This window comes from Cydia fagiglandana, chromosome 20, assembly GCF_963556715.1.
Source record: "Cydia fagiglandana chromosome 20, ilCydFagi1.1, whole genome shotgun sequence".
Lineage (NCBI taxonomy): Eukaryota > Metazoa > Arthropoda > Insecta > Lepidoptera > Tortricidae > Cydia > Cydia fagiglandana.
Window position 1 is genome coordinate 14,868,521 of NC_085951.1, and position 21,185 is coordinate 14,889,705.

A 21,185-nucleotide genomic window follows, 5' to 3' on the forward strand; every position below is an offset into this window, starting at 1 on the left:
TTTTTAATTTTCATTTCACAGATATTTGTGACACAGCATCTTGGCATTCATCCATTAAAAAAAAACTAGAGGCAGTATTTGCTTTATGGTTCGTAATGACACTCTGCCACTACGCCTATAAAAATAACAAAAAACAATGTTTGCTATAATTTGCAGTTTTATTTGTATAAAATCAACATGAACTTAATAAATAATACATTATTAACCAAATTCTATATTTTTTTAAATTATAAATTTAATTACACAAATAGAAACATTTAAAATATTTCATCTAAACGTTTGCGGTAAAAAGGTCTACTCAAACACGCGTAGTTATTTTTTAAATTGTTATGGAGGTAAAGTTGAAAAAAATTCATTCTGTTTTATTGGATTTATGGTGCGTTGTTGATTTTTTTACTTTAATATGAGTTCCGACGAAATAATGAAATTAATATTAATTGTAATCGTAGGTGTTGGAATTGGCAGCGTAAGCAGAATCGATTTTAAATAACTTGCTACCTCTGCCGCCAAGTCAAAGACGAAGTATGTATATGGTTGCTTATGGCAATTTTATTATTTGAGAAACTAAGAAAAATGGCTTACAGTTTATTATAAACAGTTTTGTGGCATATTTTAAATGAATGTAACTACAAATTCGTCAACACTGTGGAAATTATACTTATTTACTCCATGCATAAAGCAACGATGTATGTGAAACATGATATCAACATGAAAAACTATGTAAACTTATGTGACGAAAACGACAGTCAGACGGATACAAGGCGAAAAAATCAAAGATACATGAAAATATACGGGTAGTAAAAATACACGACTCGTGTAAAACATATGCGTGATAATGATATAGGTACGTGTTGGTTATATTTTGGGTGTGGTTTACTTTTAGTTTTTTCTATAAATAAAACTTGGGTTTCGTGGATTTTTTATTTTATTTATTTCATTGCATGTTTGAGAAAAGCACTATACATACCTCGGCGGGAAATGGGGTTGCCCGCGCTCAGACCTATCCGGCCTCGCTTCGCTCGGCCGTCTATATGTCTTCGGCCGGCAACCCCTTTCGTCCCGGCCTCTGTAGTAATGTACTATAACGTTTTGTTACAATCTGACAAGTGATTGAAAGTCGGTCCAGGAAGTGAAGAGATCAAAAGGGCCAAAAATTATTTCTAGTTTATTGTCAATCTCATCTAGAGTTGTATCGGTAAGTGGGATCGGTAAGCCAAATTTTTACGTCCAGGCCACACAATTAAATTGTCAATTTAATCAGATTGTGCGAAAAACTGTTCCGTCTGGACAATGCTTATGATAACTAGTTTCGATATTTACGAATATAAAACGGAGCAAGAAAAACATATCAATGGAATGGTTATAGTGTTCGTCTTGCTCCGAGAAAAAAAACTATTAAGCTTAGAATAAATTTAAAAGTGGAAAAATTACTGTCTTGGGTGAGACTTGAACTCACGGCCTCTGGAGTCAAGTCTCACCCAAGACAGTAATTTTTCCACTTTTAAATTTATTCTAAGCTTAATAGCATCGTTTGCAGACGTTTCTGCTTGTTAGGCCCACTTGCACCATGCCACTAACCCGGGGTTAAGCGGTTAAACCTAATAACCTAATGTCAAATTGTACTGGTAACCATGGTAACTTCAGGTTTAACCGGTTATCCCCGGGTTAGTAGAATGGTGCAAGTGGGCCTTAAAAATAAAAAAAAATAAAAATAAACTATGTTCTTTTTACCCCACTTTTATTAATTTTAGTGCCAAACCGGTAGGTTCAGGTACCCATTTTTTTTTGTTCCTACGTTTAATCTGGCGTGAGTTTGCGTGAATTACCCTCCCCCCCCCCTATTTTCCACTCACAAGACCCGCAACACTCCGCGGTACTTTCCTGCTTTAAAACGCAGCATACTTTACTTCCCTGCGTATAATTTACATAATAATGTTAACGCCAGTACTTTGACTAAGCTCTGATTACCTCTATAGGGGCCTACAGATAACCAGTTCGCCGGACCATAAATCAGCCTGTCAGTTGTTGAAAAATCAAAAACTGACTATTTACAAAAAAAAAAAATGAAAAATCAAAAACTGACAGGCCGATATCGTAATCAGTCTGGTAATAATAATAGACTTGGCTCACGAGATAACCGCTATGTGGGATGTTGATTCGACGATCATTGTCCCTATAGTCGTTTCAGTGAACGGTCTAATAGCGAAGAGTCTCGACCGACATCTTGAGAGACTCTTGCTAGGTGGTTGGATCAAGGGTCAGATGCAGAAGGCGGTGATCTTGGACACGGCGCGGATAGTCCGCCGGTTCCTCTCTCTGCGGCCCTGACCACCGGCAGCTTGGGCCCTGCCCCGCTGCTGGCGGCACCCTAGGTTAGGTTTTTTATAATGTGTTTATACTTATTTTTTGTTGTTTTTTATGTGTTTTTGTATTTTACTTTTATATTCATGTTATAAATGACCTAGCCTAAGAAGAAAAATAAATAAATGATTATAATAAGTTATTACACATTTTTTGCTTTGATGAGACTATAAACCAAAATGAATAAAAAATACTTTCGTGAGACATATTTTAAACTGTTTACGTTTGTCCCTGTTGTGCACGAAGTGCAGCCGCCGCGAGCACTCGAGCCTGAGGAAGGACCCCCGATGGGCCCGAAACATGTCGCCAATAGCGACTAAAAATACAAGTGAAACCGTTGTCATCTAAACAGTTTAATAAAAAATACTGTTTAATCTACTTTAACTGTGGCTAGGTCGACGCCTGCTGTAGGGCTCTTCCTTAATGCAGCCCTTTCACTGCGTTCTAAGGAGAAAAGAAACCCACACGCATACATTATGAACCTTAAGTCTTAGAGTTAAGGTTCAAAATTGTATTGAAAACGAAAGCTAAACAGAGAACACAATATGCATACATTATGTACCTTAAGCCGGTGAGGTAAGGTCTGAAATTGTGTATTTTAAATCGAAGCTAAACACCGAACACGTTTAGCAAAAATACAAGGAAATGTTGGTAAATTCTGTTCAAAGTTTGAAGAGTGCCGTATGTGTTGAAAAGCTACTAAACATAAAGACAAAAGCATACCAAAATGCGTAAACTAAAGTTAAATATTGAACAGAAGTAGATGGCGCTGCAGAACGACGGTATATGTTTTGTGGTAAAGTTGTATCCAGACGAGACAATTTTTCGCCAATCTGATGAAATTCTCCGATAGAACAGGGCCGTGCGGACGCAAATACCAATTTGATTCCCCGATCACATCAGCAGGTGCGGACACAAAAATGCCAATTTTCATAGTAGAATGCAAATTGGTGATTTGACCAATTATTTTCCTGAACAAATCGACTGATTTCGTCAGTCCCGTCTGGATACCCCATAAGTTTACTGGTGCCTAGCCAAGATGATCCTACTTGGTAACCATGGTAACTCCAGGTTTAACGGGTACAAGTGGCCTTAAGACGAAACAGCTGAGTTTTAAATATTTTAGGTAAATATACCTCTCGCTAACGGAAGCGGCTCCTAAAACTAGTGCGATAAGGACAAGGCGAAAAATCCTGCGTAAAAATCTCAAAAATCGAGGTTTCGTACTCGACTGTTTCCTCCTCCAAAACTTAACCAATCCTAACCAAACTTGGAAATCTAAATGATTATAAAATTATCTATGTCAGACCTTTTTGCTTTTTTGGCTAATTGATATCAGTTTTGAATACTACGCCTCTCATTGCGGCATAGTCCATTAGGCCATTATGGCCATTTTTGAAGGGTAGAGCCCTTCAAAAACAAAAATATCAAAAAAATATTAATCTGTGTTGAAAAAATCATTGCTCTAGCATCAAAACAAAACCCATGTAGGAAACAGTCGAGTACGTTTGTATGGAGAAATGACCACTCCTGTTGGCTCTTAAGTGTGGATGATGGTACGATGGGCCAGCGCCGTCCACTCCAAGGGACGCATTTATGCGTTAGAGGGAGCAAGTGATATTGCCATCTCATTCTACCGCATGGCTGCGTCCCTTGGAGTGGCCGGCGTTGGCCCATCGTGTAGAGGAGCCCTTAAGTGTGGATGATGGTAGGTAATTATTTTAGCTGGCAGTGCAGCCAACCGTGCCGCTCCCATAAACTGTAACGTCCAGGGTTCCGTAAGTAATTTACCCTGTCCAGCCGCCTGGAACAATCTTGTTACAACTGTTAAAGTCCTATCGAAATATTAAAGCGCATTCAAATATGAACTCTGTCCTATAGTTGTTACGGTTGATTTTGAATCGAAATAAATAAGAGAGATATGAAGTTTTGAAAGTAATACATGCGTCTGGTACAATAGCCCAAAAAGGTGAACGTTTATCTCATATCAAAACGCCTTTAAAAATGAACTTTAACCTATAGCATATACGGTTTAGTTTTCCTTAATCTAATTGGAAGAGATAGGAGGTTTGTAAATTAAGATATCTAAACGCCGATCGTCTTTTGAAAAGGCTTATCAAGCCTAAGCCGTTAATGTCATTTAAGATGTTTTGGAAGTAAAGAGAGCTTGCGCGGTCAAGCATAGTCCTAGTATTCCATTCCCTTATAGTGTCGCATGTCGCCCTTAAAAAAACCAGTGTAAATAGATCCATGGCTACGTTTATTTGTTATGAATTTCTAGTTCATACTTATAATGGTTAAGTGAAAGTGATGGGTTAGTAATGGATGGACACTGCCCAAGTAGCACAGATAGCTCTATAACTAATCACTTTTAGTTCTATCTAACGCTCTGCGCGTATTAAGACACTTATAACAGCACTATCGTGGTCCTACAGCTGTATAATAGATCTCAGTGATATTTATATACCTTAGGGCTGATTAAAAGCTGCATTACCGCTCTGAAAACTACCATTAATACGCAAAGAGTGATATAAAGGTATATTTGCTACGACCCTATACAGCTTTAAGGGTTATCAAATGCTTTAACCGTTATAAGGTCTGTTTAGTGGATAAAATTACGCTATGTGCTGTATAAGGAGGTAATTGTGGACTTTTATTACGTTGACTTATTAAGGGAGCACAAGTGAACTATTATGAAGCTAATAGACGTATAATGGAACATATGTGGCACATAATACAGCTTGTCGCTGAACATGTTTACCGCTAAGCAGCTTTTATTACGCTGACTTTTAAGGGAGCACGAGTGAACTATTATGAAGCCAATAGACGTATAGTGGAACACACGTGGCGCATAATACAGCTTATAGCTGAATATGTTTACCGCTAAGCAGCTTTTATTATTCTGACTTTTTAAGGAAGCACGAATGAACTATTATAAAGCCAATAGACGTATAATGGAACACGTGGGGCGCATAATACAGCTTATCGCTGAACATGTTTACCGCTAAGCAGCTTTTATTACGCTGACTTGTAAGGAAGCACGAGTGAACTAATATGAAGCCAATAGACGTATAAATGGAACACATGTGGCGCATAATACAGCTTATAGCTGAACATGTTTACCGCTAAGCAGCTTTTATTATTGTGACTTTTTAAGGAAGCACAAATGAACTATTATGAAGCCAATAGACGTATAATGGAACATATGGGGCGCATAATACAGCTTACCACTGAACATGTTTACCGCTAAAGCAGCTTTTATTTCACTGACTTATTATAAGGGAGAACGAGTGAACTATTATGAAACCAATAGACGTATAATCGAACACATGTGGCGCATAATACGGCTTAGCGCTGAACATGTTTACCGTTAAGCAGCCTATATACTACCATTGAGACTGTCTGCATAGCGGCTGTTTAAACGTTCACAAGATGCCTTATAACTGTTTAGAGGTTCACTAGTGTATTGAAATAACGACTTGGACTTTATAGTGGTTCACTTAAGTATCTTTATCAGTCGTATGCTGGATATTAGAATTTTAATGGTTCACGTTGCTTTTTAACATTGACCGCCATTTTATCGTAGATAACCTACAAAATTGGTATTACTTTTTCAACTTTTAAGGGTAATAATATTTTTTTGTGCATGAGTTCTTAACCTAAATCATTAGTTTAGTACTTTCTATAACTTATTATTAACTTTTTATCTCATAATTCTGTCCAAACCACTGAGATAGTTTTTATACATAGCTTATTTATATGATTAATTTAAATAAATACTGATTATTTTCGTGGCGCACTGAAATTTTCTTAGATAATGTATATATATAATGTCAATAAACTTGCATTCCCAAACATCTTTCTCGCATTAATATATAAAAGATCATGTATAACTAAACACTTTAACAAAATGACTTATGGTGTCGTTGCGCTTGACGTTTTCGCTTCAGTATAAATATGTTCACCTCTGCGTTCGTCGTCAATGTCACTATACTAAATAATAGCTGTTTTTTAAGGCAGAGGTGTAAAAGTATGTTATTCATTATCTTTTATTCAGCCCAACGTCAATCTTTCCCGGTATTAGGGCGCACATGTGACATATTAGCTGAATAAAGGGTAACTGGTGGTCTCTTACCCAGTCAATATACACCTCTTATAACTCCTGTTACCCCTTATAATTACGTTAAATTGCTGCTACAACGCTCTTAAGTAGCTATGTGAACTTAAGGCTGCTTAATTTGTGCCCATTTAAGAGTAATAAAAGCTGAAAAGACGCTTATACAGCTCATATGCAGCTTTTTTATCCAGCTTCAAGCGTATTCGTATTTCATTATGCGGCTGCTATACAGCTAATCTGTGCTACTTGGGTGGGGAGTCTTAATCTTGGGGTCGTTGTAAGAAGGTTAGGGTAATGGATTACATAGGTAGTATTGTGTAACGAAACATTGTTTTGTGATTAGGGAGTTTTTAAGCTGATTGCTGTTAAAGTTTTTAATTTTAATTTAAAATTATTATTATTATTTTTGTTCGAAAACATTGTTTTATAAAATTTTTATTCTTGAAATAAATAAAGCGACTATACCTAAAAAAAATTTCAAACAATTTTGTCAGTAAAACTTTGCCGCTTTTTTTACTGACGGAAATGGCTTGACAGACTTTACTCTTACATAAATACCCACTCATAAAAACAATTTTCTCGATCCAAATCATCATTTTCCTCCGCTTTCCACAGACAATGAAAGCGTAAAGAAAACAAGGGAACCAGAATGCGTAATCTATTGTCTATGCCCCATTGTGAGGACAATACGAAATCCAAGCATTTCATTACCCCATTTACCCTGAATTACCCTCGTTTTTTCTGGCAACACTGAAGAATGGGACGTTTCGAGGCTACTTGAATTTCCTTGTAGCTGTGTTCCCTTTTGCACTATTGTGTTTAAGTGTAGGGCAAAGAATATAATACGTGTAGGGCCACACAGAGAAATAAATTGATAACAATTTCTTTAGTAAGTATTACGACATTTATTTTAGTAAAAAAAAGTTTTTTGTTGACTATGGAACTTTTGGAAAACGTATATTAAATGTTAAGTGCAAAGGCGAACTTAATCCATTTTAGCGCTCTCTTTCAGTTAACGGTACAATAGGGTTGGCAAATGTTAAAGGTTTTTAAAGATGGCACCAGCATAGGTTTTGTACAGACCATAAAAAATTGTCAGTATTCGTAGGATTGACATTCAAAACCTATGCTTGCGCCATCTGTAAAATTCTTCAACCGCGGCCAACCCCCATTGATCAATGAGAGAATATTCAAGCTTTGCTTCCCACCTAACTTAATTGTCCAAAACTTAATTATTTGTGTGGTAGGTTCCCATGTTTATATATGTTGATGTTAAATTACCCCGAACAGCCGAGCCCTCGCACGCTGGCAACACCGGACTGACAGATGGCGCCATTAATCTACCCTCAGGTGCTTTTAGTTTATTGATGTTTAATATAAATTACCTTGTCGGTGAACGCATTATTCAATGGGTATTGGGTACCTGTCCCAGCGGTACTGTTAGCTTATGCCCTCGTCGTTTTATGGGATACAATAAAAATGTGTTAAATGTCTAAAAACATTTGACATTGACAGTTACTCCATACATAAATGAGCTGACATAGGGATCATCATTCACCGCGTCAAGTACCTACTTGTTTACTTTCCACCATATTCTATCACCATAGCATAATTTTTTGGTGTATTCTCATTTGTCCCCGCCCTACTTGACAGCCGCCATACAAGTGGGAATGATTAGTATGCAGCGCCTATTCACATCTATGTCCGGCGGGGACAACCTATTTTTTCTTTTCCTCTGGCCAAGTTCAAACTTGTCGGTAGCCAGCTTAGTGGGTAGTAAAATCCTGGCACTCGCCAAGTCCTTCCGCAATCCGGACAAAAGACCAAAAATCCTGTCTTGTCAGAGGTAACACTAACGTATGGCAAGTTGGCAACCCTACATTACCCTCTGCGAAAGTCGACTAGATAACTAAGCGAGCTTGATTAGCAATAAGCTATTCATCAAACCTAATATTTCCCCTATGTCCAAATCGATGCGGACATCCTTTGTCCATCACACAATAGCTCAGCTGAGCTATGCTCAATGCTCAACGCTCGACGCTCAATGCTCAATAATTCAGCCCGCATGCTCAATTGTTTTAGAACTATGGATATGGATTGCTTGACTTTATTAGCGACGGATCTCGTTGGAATCAGGCCGCGTAGCCAAGATGCCAATCGCTTACGCTCTGTAGCGATCGAAACGCAACTGTCACTGTCGCACTAATATGGAAGAGTGATAGAGAGACATAAAGCTTTTCGTTGTCGAAGCGATAGCGATTGTAACCTTGGCTAGGCCGGCAGGTCGGTACGGTACGCAATGCAGTTTTTCTGGTGAACAGTTTTAGAGTTTTAGTTCTGTGAAATAGTTTGAAATGTTATTGATTTTACTTAGTTAAACTGCTTGAAAAAGCATTGGTACCTATTATAATTTATAATTATTAGCTGTCAGTCTATCACTACACTTTATAAATGAAAGTCCTCCGCCGCGTCTGTCTGTTTGTATTTTCGCGATAAACTCAAAAACTACTGAACCGATTTCCATGCGGTTTTCACCTATCATTAGAGTGAATCTTGAGGAAGGTTTAGCTGTTTTTGTTAAGGTTTACCCGTGCGAAGCCGGGGCGGGTCGCTAGTATAATACAAAAAACAGTTCACAATAAGTACATGTTGCTTTCCCTTTTGGTGAAGTGTCGTGTATCATTTGTATCCGTCAAGGGTGACAGAAAGAACCCGCATCACGCGTCAACCTCTACATCTACATACTGCGGTTTGGTAAACGGACGGCAAAAATCATACGGGCATGTACAGTTAGCAGCATATACAGAGCGAGGTGTTCAAATTGGGTCGTTTTGGACCCATTAGAAAAATCGCTGCTACGCATTAGAGTTCAGACCAAAAATAAATTTTAGGCCTATGACATACCTAAGTACGGGTTAACTTATAAGTTTGGCAAGCCATTTCCGTCAGTAGAAAAACGCTGCTGAAAAATGTAAGCGCAAAGGGTCAGTCCCATTCAAAATTTGAATTTCGCGCCTTTTTCTACTGGCAAAGTGGGTTTGGCAGAGTATAACTCTAGCCTCAAAAACAAATTCGAGTAACTACAGCTATTTACCCCGTGTTTACTCCAACCGAGCATCAAACCCTGAACCACCAACTTCATCGCACCATCTGCAGTTACCACAACATCTGCACTATACGAGTATAGAACACAAAATACAGTCTGCATGCGGTACAGACTTCTAAACTATGTACTTTTGACTTTATCTCTAACAAATAAGGTATAAAGTTGTATAGATGTTTTTGCAGCTGATCGAGACATGTCTAATAACAACTTACGCAAGTTTTAGACTCTAAGTCTGGGGAATAAGGTATAAAGTTGGTTAGATGTTTTTGCAGCTGACTTAGCAATAACAATGTAGAGATCGGGGACAAACAATGTCTGGGAAATCTATTTCGTTTATTATACCTATGTGACGTTTTCAGCAAAAAGTTATGGCTTATTGAATGACATGCTCAAGTTCAAAGCGCAAATAGGGTCGTATCCGTTCACTGGTCGTATCCGATATTTTAATTAAGCCATGGCTCAATTCAATTAGCTGACTATATTGTGATGTAATATACAGGGTGGAAAGGCACGACGATCCTTCCCGGAAGTATTAGGTCGTTTAAGTGATACTGAGCAGATTGGTAATGGTAAGAATCGTTAATTGAGTAAAAAATAAAAATACCAAATTTTCTACTTTTTAACTCTGGTGATAACCCTATAGCATGTGCATATGACGGCTAGGTTAAGGATCTCCGTCGGGAAAGCTCGGGACTTTACGCTTTTCTCCGATCGTTGACAGAATGGCAATGATGTATGAAAGACGCATAAATGACAAATAAATCAAATGAATGCAAAAATATTACAAACAATTTTATTACTTCCTTAGATAATTACTTTTTGGCAATATTTAATACTATCTTCTCTTCACATACGCTTTTCAAATGTACCTCCGTGTCTTATAATGTACGCCGCAGCCCGCACCCGAGCCCGCGCACATTGCCCATGCGATAAGTGTATGCTCTTCGTCATTTTTCCTCCGCAGATTGTCACAAGCAGCAATTAGCCTTTAATATCTCATTTCGTCCGCAGTTTCACATTCCGTTTGGTACACCATATCTTTTACACAGCCCCACAAATTTAAATAACCACGAGCATCTAACAACGGCATTTTTATTTGAAGAATATGAAATAAGTGAAATAAAGTAAATATGAAGTGAAGTTCAATGACAATTTAATTTCAAACATCAGACGTCTTGTCTATTTCCTACCAGGCAAGAAGCTTTGTTAGTTAGGTACCTATTTAAGAAGTATTTATTCTTGATTTATTCTTAGTATTTCATTTTTGCAAGTTCATTTGCTGCATCAAACACAACCTACTTGTAATTTTTAATTATTTTAGATAGTTTCCAATTATTCGAAAATAATTTTGTGAAACGTGTTAAGAAACTAAAACCTTTTCATCAGTCAAGGAAACCAGAGATATTTATAAGACGATTGCGTACTTTTGAGTGGTTGTCAATGTCACAATTTGAACTGTCGTTGTAAACAATGTTGTGGTTAGTATTATTAATATTAAGGAATAACATAACTACTTCATTCAAGTATTGAACAAGTGGAACCACTAAGAAAGCGAAAATCCTGCTACGATTCTTACTGTGTTGTAAGCAGACCTAAGAATAGTTGGATGGCAACAAATTATTACAATTTCCTGTCGTATATTGATTGTTTACAAGTAAGTTCATTGACCCTGTCACCTGTTAGGGTTAGAACAAAGTAGTTTTTTTGCATGGATGTTTAAAAGGTCATAATTTAGAAACGGTTGCCCATATTAACATAGTTTCTATGGAGAAAATATAGAGCTTAGGCTAAACAATCCCCCTTTTGCGGAAAGGATCGTCGTGCCTTTCCACCCTGTATAAGAAAAAAAATAGTTATTTCAAACTCGGAAGCCAGTGCTGCTCGAAGGAAAAAAAAGAAATAAGCTGATAATATTACCCGATTTTTGGGGTAGTTGCAGTCAAGTCGCAGTGGGGTAAACTAAAAAGCTACAAAAAAAATACCCGATTTTTGGGGTATTTGCAGTGGGGTAAACTAAAAACCTGTTGTTGACTCTTATTAGTTTGTTTGGAAGTTAAAATGTAAAATAGCATGCTAAATATAACGCTGTTTCAAACTCTAAAGCGGCTTTTATATCAGGATATTTATTAGTCATATCCATGATAAAGTTGCAAGGCTGTAAATGCTGTGATTAAGTTTGCATTCAATGATAGTTTAACTACTGCAAGATATATTTCTTAGTTAAATATGTACATATATTATTTAGTATCGGTACTATCGGTGATATAACACATAGTGGTATTATACCTACAGGTGTGTATACCCTATAATAGTCCCTATAGACTCTTAGTCCTATTACTGGATTCAAATCAAAAGCAAAACGAGGAAAGAATAATGTGTACGTACTATTTGATTAATGGGTGAGGATTAGATTTGTACTAATGGGTTAGGGGTAGTACTAATTAAAAGATAATTCTTAAAAACAAAAACTAAAGACATTAGACAACACAAACGAATGTTATAAAAATCGTGTCTTTATAATTTCCCTCCTGGGTTGAACTGGTACGAGAAAGGTACTTACGTACTTAAGTAGGTATTTACGACTTTCATTTCATACAGTTAATACAATAAGGATAATAACTATAATAAGTATATACAACCCGCCCGCATAGCAACAGCACGTTCCGGATGCCCTTGCATAAAATTTAAATCGAAATCGCTACCTCCAAAATCAAAACAGCCTAAGTCTTAACAAACAAACATCAATATCTGTCGTTTTGTTTTGCGCGACCACGGTACTTTGGTATCGTAAAATTATAAGGGCATAAGTGTCTAAGAGTTGTGGTACGCTTCTACAGTTATGGTTTTACATTAGACTTGGTATGCTTCGTTGAAACAAAAGTCTCAAGTAGGTACCCTATTAATACACATACACACTGTGTGACCAATGCCAATTTTAATGATATATGAGGCAATCGAGCAGATGAATCGCCCAATGGTAAGCGATTACTGTCGCCTATGGACACCGGCAACATCAAAAAGGTCTGTAAAATGGGAGATAGCTCTTTTTTTAAGGTTTTCCCGTAGACACCTACGTAGATAAACGCTGGTGGCCTAGCGGTGAGAGCGTGCGACTTGCAATCTGGAGATCGCGGGTTCAAACCCCGGCTCGTACAGTCGCCATCAAATATATCGGAGCGGCCAACGTGTTCACAATATCTGAACACGCACTCTACGCCGTGATAATAGAGGCGTGTTCAGATATTTGTGAGCACCTTGGCCGGTCCGATATATCTGATGGCGACTGTACCAATGAGTTTTTCGGAACTTATGTACGAAATATCATTTGATATTTACCAGTCGCTTTTCGATGAACGAAAACATCGTGAGGAAATCGGACTAATCCCAATAAAGCCTAGTTTACCCTCTGGGTTGGAAGGTCAGATGACTCAGATGGCAGTAGCTTTCGTAAAAACTAGTGCCTACGTCAAATCATGGGATTATTTGTCAAGCGGACCCCAGGTTCTCATGAGCCGTGGCGAAATGCCGGGATAACGCGAGGAAGAAGAATAGGAACCTCATATTTTACTATCCTGAATACACCTTCTGAGGGATATCTGTAACTTATAAGCGGAAGTGTATTTCTAGACTTTCGCTTGTTATAAAAATTACACTCACTGAAATATTCCGAAATTTCAAAATTCTTCAATAATATAAAATTACTCTCGAAAATCCAAAAATTATGATGTAGGAGCTTAGACAAACCATATCTAATAAGGATTTTTTTTTCTTCATGAGATGTAAGAGAAGCACGTGTACTACACTCAGAAAATGAGGCACGCCTAGCAATGTACAAATTGCAGAACATTCCCAAAAAGCGGAAACGTTCTCGAGAATGTTCTCAGAACATTCCTGCAACATGGAAATTATTGTTTAAACAAGAGAATATACTTGAAATAAAGTTTAAATAGGCATAACTTAAAACTAAATGTTATTATGCACATATTATTGTCTATTACAGTTAGCTATTTTGTTCATGTGATAAATTTACCAATAAGTTTCTTAAATTCTCACTTTATATCAGAGAACATTTCGACTTTCAACAATATTTTCCAAGGTTTTTTTTTTCTTTCATTAGAATCTAGAGGCCTCTATCTCCCGCCATGCCAAATCTCAGCGCGCTCGGACCAACTTGAAAAATTAAAAAAAAAAGTCGGCCATTTTGATTTTTTTTAATGCAGATTGTTTTGTCTCGGGGCTCTCTATGATATTTGGTCGAGCACCCCCCACCTATCACGCACCGTTTAAAAGTTGCCATACAAAATAAAAGTGGCCATTTTTCCCGCAATTGTAGCATTTTTCCAAAAAAAATTTTTTCATAAGTATCTAGGGGACCCCGAGATTCCGTGACCAAAATTTCAGCGCGCTAGGACAAAATTAAAAAAGTTAAAAAAAAAGTCGGCCATATTGAAAAAAAATGGCGGCGTCAAAAACTGCCAGGGTCCCTCTATGACATTTGGTCGAGCACCCCCCACCTAAGTCTGACCGTTTGGCCGGGCCGTCATACATTTTTCTGACCGGAAGCGGACGACCAAAAGTCGGAATTTTCTGGGGGTAAGGACTACACCTAAACTGTCGTGAATATTCAAGGTATAAACTACGATAAATAAATAAATTCTCGTTCTCGAGAACATTCCCAGAAGTTACCGAGAATTTCTCATGTGGAAAGTTTCGCAACTTTGGAAAGTTCTCGTGCGTGCATTGCTAGGCACGCCGGTGGAAACCGAGTTCTATGGACACTCCACCACTGGTCTAATCACGGTATTTAGTGTCCAGATAATGTGTAGATAGATTTCACGTGGTATTTCGATAAAGTTATGTCGTTTTAGAATGTGGCATATTGTGCGTGGGCCGAGTGCAGTGCTCGCGCGTTGAGGCATTACATTTAAACGTTTTGTGGTCTTATTAACGGCATAGGAATAATAAAATAAGAGAGGTTTGCTGTATTTAAAAATAAATGTTTAATAAATAAATAAAATAAATAAATAAATATTATAGGACATTTTTTACACAAATTGACTAAGCCCCACGGTAAGCTCAAGAAGGCTTGTGTTGTGGGTACTCAGACAACGATATATATAATATATAAATACTTAAATACATAGAAAACAACCATGACTCAGGAACAAATATCTGTATCATCATACAAATAAATGCCCTTACCAGGATTCGAACCCGGGACCATCGGCTTCATAGGCAGGGTCACTACCCACTAGGCCAGACCGGTCGTCAACCCCTAAGGGGGTTAAAAAGGGGATGAAAGTTCGTCGTCAGGTGCAAATTTTATTTGAAGCTAGGAACTTGAAAATTTGTAAAAAGGTATTATATTAAAATACAAGAAAACTAATTTCAGCGTTTTTGAAAATTCATGCCTATGGTGGTGAAAACGGGGTTGAAAGTTTGTATGGATATCATGCATTTTTTCGAGCGCGGGATTTGAATCTTTGTATTTGGGTATATTATTAGAAGACAATAAAAGTGATTTCAGCGATTTGCAAAATTCATCCCCTAACAAGGTTAAAATGGGGTTCAAAGTTTGAATCCATTACAAATGCTTTGTAACTTCTTAGAAAGATATAATAGCCGATTACAAAAAAAGTAATTGCAACGTTTTTGGAAATTCAATCCCTAAGGGGGCTAAAAAGGGGATGAAAATTCGTCTTGGGGTGTAAATTTAAATTTAATCTAGGAACTTTAACTTTTTGGAAAAAAGGTAATAAATTAAAAAACATGAAAACTAATTCAAGCATTTCTGAAAATCATCCCCCAAGGTGGTGAGAAAGGGGTTGAAAGTTTGTATGGAGATCAGATATTTTGTGAGTGCGGAATGCGGAACTTGAATCTTTGTATAAGGGCCTATTATGAGAATACAAGAAAAGTAATTTCAGCAACCAACATGTTTAACTTTTATTATACCCGTTCTACTCGCCAAAAGGCTAGAAGTGTAAATAGGTGTGCAAGAGATTTCAAAATCGACATTATTGTGTCGGATTAGAATTATTTTAAAGCTCTTGGAAGCGGCCTAAATGATTTTTTTTTGACATAATAGAAATATACCTAATAATAATTTTTGGGGTAACCGAAGTTGGGCCAACCGAAAATCCACGAAAAATGATAACTTTCACTAAAACAAGTTGAGACTGAGATGTAAAACATAATATAAGGACTCGTAATCACTCGTGATCAAAATCCACTCGTAAGTCAATGCCTTATAGACTTTCAATTTCATTTTTCGAGATACCTTATGTTCTAAAGAACCTCAAGAATGCAACCTCAAAAGCAATGTCCCTTATCTGTAGCCACCCCTTTACATGAAAACACTCGTTCGCCTCTCGCCCTTCGTATCAATGTATCATCAGTGCACCTGTCTCAAGGGCTGGATCCCCCTAGCCTAGGGTCTAGGGTTTTCGCAGTCTACAGATATTACACAGTATTTTGGCCGTTTATGTCCGACCGAGAATTAGGTTTTGCTTTTGTTTCACCCGCAACAGAACCTCAGTGAAGAAAGGATATTGCTCAAACATCTGAAACTTTTTTTACATATTTAACTTGCAAAATGCAAATAATGGTTACCGAGGTGCTCGATGTAAATAAAAATGTGAAACAAAAAAGGATCAATTGTTTTCATTTTTAATGATGATAATTTCTACTTTCTCTCATTGACACGCGATAAATTGGGACCTTTCATAATGTACCATGTAATTAAAACAAAACAAGAAACATTTCTATTAATAAAAAAAATACGTGCTAAGATGAGAAAAAATACGTTTCCATTTCTATGTAAGTATAATTTACTTTACAAGTAAAACCTCCGACACATCTTTGACGTTAATATGCACTTAGAGTACTGATAAATTTATTGTAGTGCGAGGGGAAGAAAGTAATTATGGGGTAATACACGGTAGAGGTGGCAACACCGAGCCCCACGCTTTCACGTAATTACTCGACAATAATTTATATCCGTTTTGGAACGTACGCCCATAGACAAAAGATTCAATGTTGTGTACTTTTTTCGGTTACAACTTAAATTTCGAAAACAAGTAGCGGTTCATGATTTGTTGAGTTACTTTGAGTTTCTAATTAAGATTAATTTGTTTACTTGACTTAAATAAGATATGCGGTAAAAGCCTAGAGAGCTATTTTACGTAGTACTTACAGTTTAACAAGAAATGGTAAAGCGTTATTTTAAAACATAATGGTAACTTTTGTTTTAATTGAAATAAATTATGAATAGTTTTAAACTAACATTTATAATTTATAAAACTCTTAAGTTAAGTAAGTTTTAGTTAAGTCTGCCTGTGACCACGGACGTAATGTCACGTGTAAATAATAAACGTATTAAGTGTACGCGATTAAGTCCCGATTCAAATTCATATAAATTATTTTCAATTTATTACTTAGTACTGAACAGGTCTGCAATTTAAGTTCCGATGGTAAGTTGTAGCTATCCAATTACTTGTTTTCTAATTAGAAAACACAGAACAGTGGTGTACAACGAACTTACAATTAAACTTTTAAAGTTACAGGATTGGTTCTGACTGCAAATACCTAGTAAAGTTTTCAATTTTAAACTTAGTAAGTGTGGTTAGTATAATATTGAAATAATTATACAGGCATTTGTGTTGACTGTTGATCTTAGCCACCACATCAATCACACCAATTCCTTCTCTTATATTTATATGATTTGAGTAATTATGAAAGGAAAAACGATAATTTACAGTAAACAAAAAAGTATTTATCTCATGTTGACCCCAAGAACAACCCTCATGTATTTACCCCCGGCGCCGAGACGTCTATGTCAAATTGTTGAGCATATTTTCCGTGTTGGATACTTATTCGCACTAGAGCGTCAAATAATGTCACGTGACTATTCTTACATTATTAAAATTTTGATTGGCGTTTTATATCAATGATTGTCATTAGGCTATTTCCCCTATCCTCATTAGTGGGTAGTATATAGGCTTATAAGATTATAAATAGGAACTCACTTTAGTATCCACATCGTGAAAGGGCACAGCAAACCACGGCTTCCCGGTCAAACTCCTCCTGAATCCAGCTTCTCTCTCCACTGGACCCTCCGGTGTCCCCACATGGGCCCACAACACCACCTCCACAACCTTCAGCCTTGGAAACACTTTCTTATACACCTCCTCCAAACGCACACCGAAATCATCACTTTCGTCACTAATGTTAGCAAATGAGAAGTAAATACCACAAACAACACCTTCCCCTTCTTCCGCACAGTCGTTTAAGGCTTCCAAAGTTGGAATATTCTCAAATTGTCCATTTTGTCCCGAAGAACACTTTACCAACACTTTCCCAAAGAGTTTCTCGCGCCAATCCATTTTATAAGTCCTGGATATCTTTAAATTTCTTAAAGCATTGATATTATTTTGCATTTGAATTAACTGATCATTGTTTTGATCTCAATTATAATTCCACTTTTTAATTTGCCTAAATAAAAGTTAATTTATGCAAAAACAATTTATGCACGCGTTGATAAAATACAAATAATGAATTTATCACTTGTGTCGGCTTCAGCAAGAAATTATAATTTTAAAAGTGTCGCGCTTGATTTGTTTTAGTTTATGGTTTAGAGCGGATGCGTGACGCAAAGTTTTATTTTTAAAAATGGCCGTCCGCGCGGGCAACGACCCTCCGCGTTGGAGGACAAAGAGCGACTGGAGGGCAGGCGCCCTCCGATATAGAGTAAATATTTGGGATGGAGAGGACTCGTTCTATGCATGTGCAAACAACACACTGCCATGTATAAATTAGAAATCTGAATGGCTGTGAAGCGGTATGAATGGAATACTAATAGAGGGCCGTATTTTTGGTAGTTCCAGGTTTTATGAACTTAAAAAAGCGTTTTGGAATATAGCCTTACTTTTAATTAGGGATATTGTGTGAAAATTAACAAATGGCATAGAAAAGCTAAATTGAATAAGTTATACTACGATGCAAATCCAAGAACCCATGCACACTGCACACTATCGTATTTTATTAGACAGATGTCTTTAATTCTGCGTTTCCTACATATTTACTCACATAAAAAAATACCTCGCTAAATGCTGATTTAAATTACATGGTTAAACTTGGGCTTCCAGTTCCAGCATCATAATAATTTAATTTGCTTTAATGATTTGAACACATTAAGAGAAAAAGTCTCTCCGAGAGCTCTTCGTCTACAAATATGTCCTGCCTTATTCTTTGGCAAAGCTCTTCCATACCTCATAAAAGTTGGCATTGCGTAGCTCAATTTCAGGATTCGACAGAAGAATCAATGGAATTATGGCTGGAGGGCGCCTGAATGACTTTATTAATTCGGTTTGAAAAGCTTTCGAATCGTGCCAAAGTTTACTTGAGTGTTTCCAAAGTTAACCCTAATTTTATACAGGTATTTTAAACAAGTTCGGTTCATAATTCTCTTTCACTTTAGCTTCTTATTATAACTTTCTACTTTGATGATATGCAATGAACAAATTGGTGATGTTAAAGGTGCACTTATGGGATTAGTCGTCTAGTCATTCGTTAAACAGTAAAATTTTCTAAATAAATAATGCAAGCAATTTTTACAAAACCTAGAAAACTTATCCCGAGAGTAGAGATGGTGCAGGCAACTTTACTCTTTGATCATCTAACCTACCATCCACCTTCTTCCTTTCCTTTTAACGCGGTTTTATCCAAATCCTATCCTGTCCATAATAATAGCTCAAATACTGAGTCAGAATACAATTTTTTTTTAATATTAACTAAAATACAGAAAACGATTTACTAATTTGAAATGACGTTACATTGAACGCTGAAAGGTTTCAAAGTGCTCTATTTCACGAGCAATCAATTATTAGTGGATTCGAATTTACTCCGACTAACGCATTGACTAACCGTTTAGTAACAACCGATAAATTAAACTAATTAATTACGAATCCCTCTTAAAGCTCTTTCATTTCTATGCAATATTAGCCTTTAATACGAGTGAACAAAGTTCATATTTACTGAGTTTGACGGTAAAAGATAGGATATTGCGAAAATGTCCAAACAAAATGTATCAGAAAAGTGTACGCATGTGCAATGATTAAAAATTCATGATATGTGTCAGTATTATGCAGGGAAAACTCTGGATAATCCTACAAAAAAAGTTTTACAAGTAAATGAGTGTTGTGATAAACAGGAAAAACGACCTTAATGTTATGGAAATAAGGTTTAAATTTTGATTAACAAAGCACGATACGTGCAAAAGTTTTCCCCTGTATATATGCTTAGAACCCGTGTCGTGCTCGTGTCGATGTCGTTACAAAATTAAAAAGTTAACATTGTCATTATTCACGACTTTTAGTGTTTGCACACAAATAATTTGATATCTTATTCAAACATAATAGAGTTGAATTTGGTATAACAGAATTGGAATGGGTGACGTTCTTGCTCCTAAACGTTCCATTTCTGAAACCGAAGCTGGGGGTGGGGGTTGAGGCATGATTTATATGATGGCTTATGGGAAATCAATACGCGCTTTTGTCGCGCTGTCAAATCAGCCTTTTTATTATCGCTTCATAAGCTGCCGTTTTTTATGAAGATTTAGGGACAGATTGACCGCACATTTGGGTCAAGTGAGGATTTATTGTGAATGATGGTGTATGAATTTCATAAATGCTTTTGAAATATAGTATCCTGCCTAATAAATGTTTAAATAACTTAGAAGAACGGACGAATATATAAATTAAGATAAACCCCTTAATTTAACCGTGGTTTATTGTTTTGTAAGTGTTTTGAAAGCGTAAGCGAAAATCTGTGCATAAGCACGCAACTCCCGTGGTGTCACATGCGCGTTGCTGATATGTAAGTATCTGTTGTGCATATCTTTTTTAAGAACCCCGTATACACTGATATTATGCTGTAAAGTCTTTGAAATAAAACCTACATATGATCGCCTTAAAATATTATATTTTAAAGAGAAGTATAATCTTTTTTTTTTATCATTTTTTTTTAAATACTTCCCTAATTATATTTTTTATAGTTTAAACGTAATTAATAATAAACTTACACAAGGAGTTAAATCTTACACCTCCAACCATTAAAATAACTGTTCCAGTGCAATCTAGGCAGTTTACAATAATTATGACGTCAGTTTATGGGTTTATTTTATGTTTATCGACACAAGAACTTTACTATATGTATAGTGCAACGTGAGTGCGACATAAAGATATTAAATAAAATGCAACTTAAAAACTTTATAAATAAATTGTTGCCATATTTAAGCATTTTATGTCAAAAATGTGACGGTTACCATACGGTTACGTTGGAAGTGGCGCCCTCAATAATTTTCCACAATTTCATGTCGGACTATTTTAGTATTTTAATAATTGTTCAGGGTAAAAGTTTTCTTATACCTGACAACACTATGAATAACTGTCACTTGTCACTTTGACGTTTAACAGTAACTCGTTCGGTCAGTGTTGCCAACTTGGCATAATTGATGCCAGATCTGACATATTTTCATTTGCTTTGGCACCAAAATTTTCCATTTAGCATCTGGCATATTTTTTAGCATAATTTAGTCTAAGC

At 36.5% G+C, this 21,185-nt stretch overlaps 1 protein-coding gene across 1 annotated transcript in view; it reads right to left on the reverse strand.

Moving 5' to 3' along the window:
- Positions 1-18,481, reverse strand: part of LOC134674703 (nucleoredoxin-like) — a 68,751-nt gene extending 50,270 nt beyond the window's left edge. The window contains exon 1 of the mRNA XM_063532828.1: positions 17,612-18,481. Coding sequence (XP_063388898.1) covers positions 17,612-18,022 — 411 coding nt within the window. The 5' untranslated portion in view covers positions 18,023-18,481. The remainder of the gene's footprint in view (positions 1-17,611) is intronic.
- Between the last annotated feature and the right edge of the window lie 2,704 nt (positions 18,482-21,185).